The 2,860-nt window shown below is 31.4% G+C and overlaps 1 protein-coding gene across 1 annotated transcript in view; it reads left to right on the top strand.

The window, feature by feature from the left end:
* LOC106468769 overlaps positions 1-2,838 on the top strand; it is a 9,273-nt gene extending 6,435 nt beyond the window's left edge. The window contains exon 2 of the mRNA XM_013929210.2: positions 1,169-2,838. Coding sequence (XP_013784664.1) covers positions 1,169-1,633 — 465 coding nt within the window. The 3' untranslated portion in view covers positions 1,634-2,838. The remainder of the gene's footprint in view (positions 1-1,168) is intronic.
* Positions 2,839-2,860: the final 22 nt, after the last annotated feature.

Here is a 2,860-nt window from a genome sequence, read left to right as displayed (position 1 = left end):
CTTTCTAACTATGCCACAAGAGCCTTTACAAATTCATCCAAACTAGTCCTTATCTTTCCCACGAGAACATGTTGTTGCTCCGAGTGAAATTGACCGTTATCTGTTCAGAACACAACGTTATAGAATATGCCACTTGATAGATGAAAACCTTGACTTGCTATTGGTTATAGGTAATATATAATGAAACTAAGAGAGAACTATCAACCAATTGTGAAAGAGAGGATGTGGGTGTGGCAGGAAGGGTCTGATTGTCTATTTGATAGCTCTGTAACCAAACAAAATTGAAAGCTATAAAAGTATTGTCTGTTTGAGCAAAACGATTTTATAGAGAATATTTTACGTTTAATTTCGTACATTTTCGATGGATGATGGATAAAATAGGGATGATGACATTCTAAGACACAAGTGTGTCGCACTAGTGGAAATTCAAGATTTTTTATATATTTCCTTGTAGAATTAAGAACTTAAAACTTGTATACTATTAAAATATGGATTATTAGCTAAGATTTTATGCTATTCTAATTGGTATAACATAAACAAAAAGTAGTTTAATAAAATGTTGAATGAAAGACACTAAAATCTTGTGTAATGTGCAGTAAAGGGTACAGAATTGGCGCTTCAGGGTAGCTATAGAAGTAATTAAGATAATGGAGACGCTTGACTGGTACATTGAGGCCTCTGTGAATCATGAGGGTACCTTAAAATCCTGCAGCGGAGTGTGAATATTTTATGCTAGTAATAAATAAATAAAAATATTATACTCACTGCTTAAGATCAAATTTTCCAAGAACAAGAACTAACAAAGCGTGTAAGTTTACTATTGATAAATAAATAATCAGTAAATTTAAACATGACATTGTAATTTTTTTTCGGTCTTACCACGATCTTTCATTCAAGTTATGCATACACTGTTTAATGCCAGGACATATAATAAGGTTTTATTTCATTAAGAAATGATGTCATATATTATAGAAAAATGTGGTGAGCATTTGGTTCAGACATATGTATTTGGCTGTTGAAGTAATCTCCCATACTTCGCGTGAAGTTTAAATTTCATATTCAAGGACCGCTAAAACTTTATGTTTCTTGTTTGTTGTTGTAATTGTTAGTTCAATTTTTTGATCGAAATCCTTATTTAAAATTTAAATTACTTTTTCTTTGTTTTCAGAAAATTTTCACATCAATCAAACCAGAGAGTATTGTGCTGGCAATTGACAATTCAAATGTAAATCTTCTTGAGATCTTACACAAAACAGCCTCAAGTTGTGGATTACTGAAAGTCTGTCGTCCTGTTGTAGGCCAAACATTTCCTAACTTAGTTCAAATAAACTTCAGTGGAATTTTCTGTTTCGTTAAAAAAGAGCTTGATATTTTCCCCCTAAAATCTCCCAAGATATTTTATTCTGTTTTTCAAAAACAATCCTGTGAGCAAGACTCCACTAAAAATGACGAAGTAGAAAATGTGCATGCTCAGATTGCTTCCAACACACAAGAAAGACTACCAGTTTGTCAACAAAACAGTAGGATGGCTTCAATCGGTAAGATTGAACACAAAGATTGTGCTCAATTTAAGCTCGTTCCAAGCTGGTACAGTTCTAAAATGAGTTCAAATAATACTAAATATGACCAATGAAGCATCCAGCCGATTACGAGATTATAATTCGTTGGCAGTTTGTGTGTGTGTGTGTGGGAAGGGGTTACAAAACCATTGCAACAGTTACTATGATGGTACCCAAAGTAACCAAGAAATATCAAGATGGAGCTCGACTACGATAGTATATAACAGGATAAAACAGTCATGTCCGGAAACTTTCAAGACAGGATTTGATTAATAAGATTATTCACAGAAGCTGTATCTAACAGACATATAATAGCTCAAACTTCGTGAACATCATCACTTAATAGAACTTTTAATTATTTGTTCGATCAAAACTCATTCAGTGATGACTTTTAATTATTGTTTGCTCGATCAAAACTCATTCAGTGATGACTTTTAGTTATTGTTTGTTCGATCAAAACTCATTCAGTGATGACTTTTAGTTATTGTTTGTTCGATCAAAACTCATTCAGTGATGACTTTTAATTATTATTTGCTCGATCAAAACTCATTCAGTGATGACTTTTAGTTATTGTTTGCTCGATCAAAACTCATTCAGTGATGACTTTTAATTATTGTTTGCTCGATCAAAACTCATTCAGTGATGACTTTTAGTTATTATTTGCTTGATCAGAACTCAATCAGTGGTGACTTTTAGTTATTGTTTTCTTGATCAAGACTCATTCAATGATGACTTTTTATTATTGTTTGTTGATCAAGACTCATTCAGTGATGACTGTTAATTACTTTTTACTTGATCAAACTTATTCAATTATGCCAGAATTAATTCTCACTCGGAAAGATGGACGAAACTCGAACTTGCTATTGTTGCCAATTCATTTTTTTTTCGTTTTTCTTGAATCATTATTAGCTTTAACATGACGGTTTTTCTTATTCTAGACAAGTGAGTAATGTCTGCCAAGCAGGTTAAAATAATATTCAAATATTATATAAAGTATATAATCTGTCGTGTATGTAAGAACACAAAAAGATTAAGAATGTGTATAACGTTTTCGTTTTAATTGATTCATCAGGTAGAAGTTTTACAATAAATATTAAATACACAGAAATGGCAATCCATAATTAAAAATCAACAGTTGGTTCCCAATATTCTAACTGCAAGAAGAAACGTTAGGTATTAATTAAACGAGTTTTTATACAGCTAAAACTTTATAAGCAACAGATTTATGCGGTAACAATATAAAGAATATACGATAACACGTGCGTTATATATATATGTTTAATAATATTAATAGAAAACAT

This window comes from Limulus polyphemus, unplaced genomic scaffold (assembly GCF_000517525.1).
Source record: "Limulus polyphemus unplaced genomic scaffold, Limulus_polyphemus-2.1.2 Scaffold3157, whole genome shotgun sequence".
Lineage (NCBI taxonomy): Eukaryota > Metazoa > Arthropoda > Merostomata > Xiphosura > Limulidae > Limulus > Limulus polyphemus.
The sequence above is the reverse complement of the archived record's forward strand: the minus strand, read 5'-3'. Positions and strand labels throughout refer to the sequence as shown.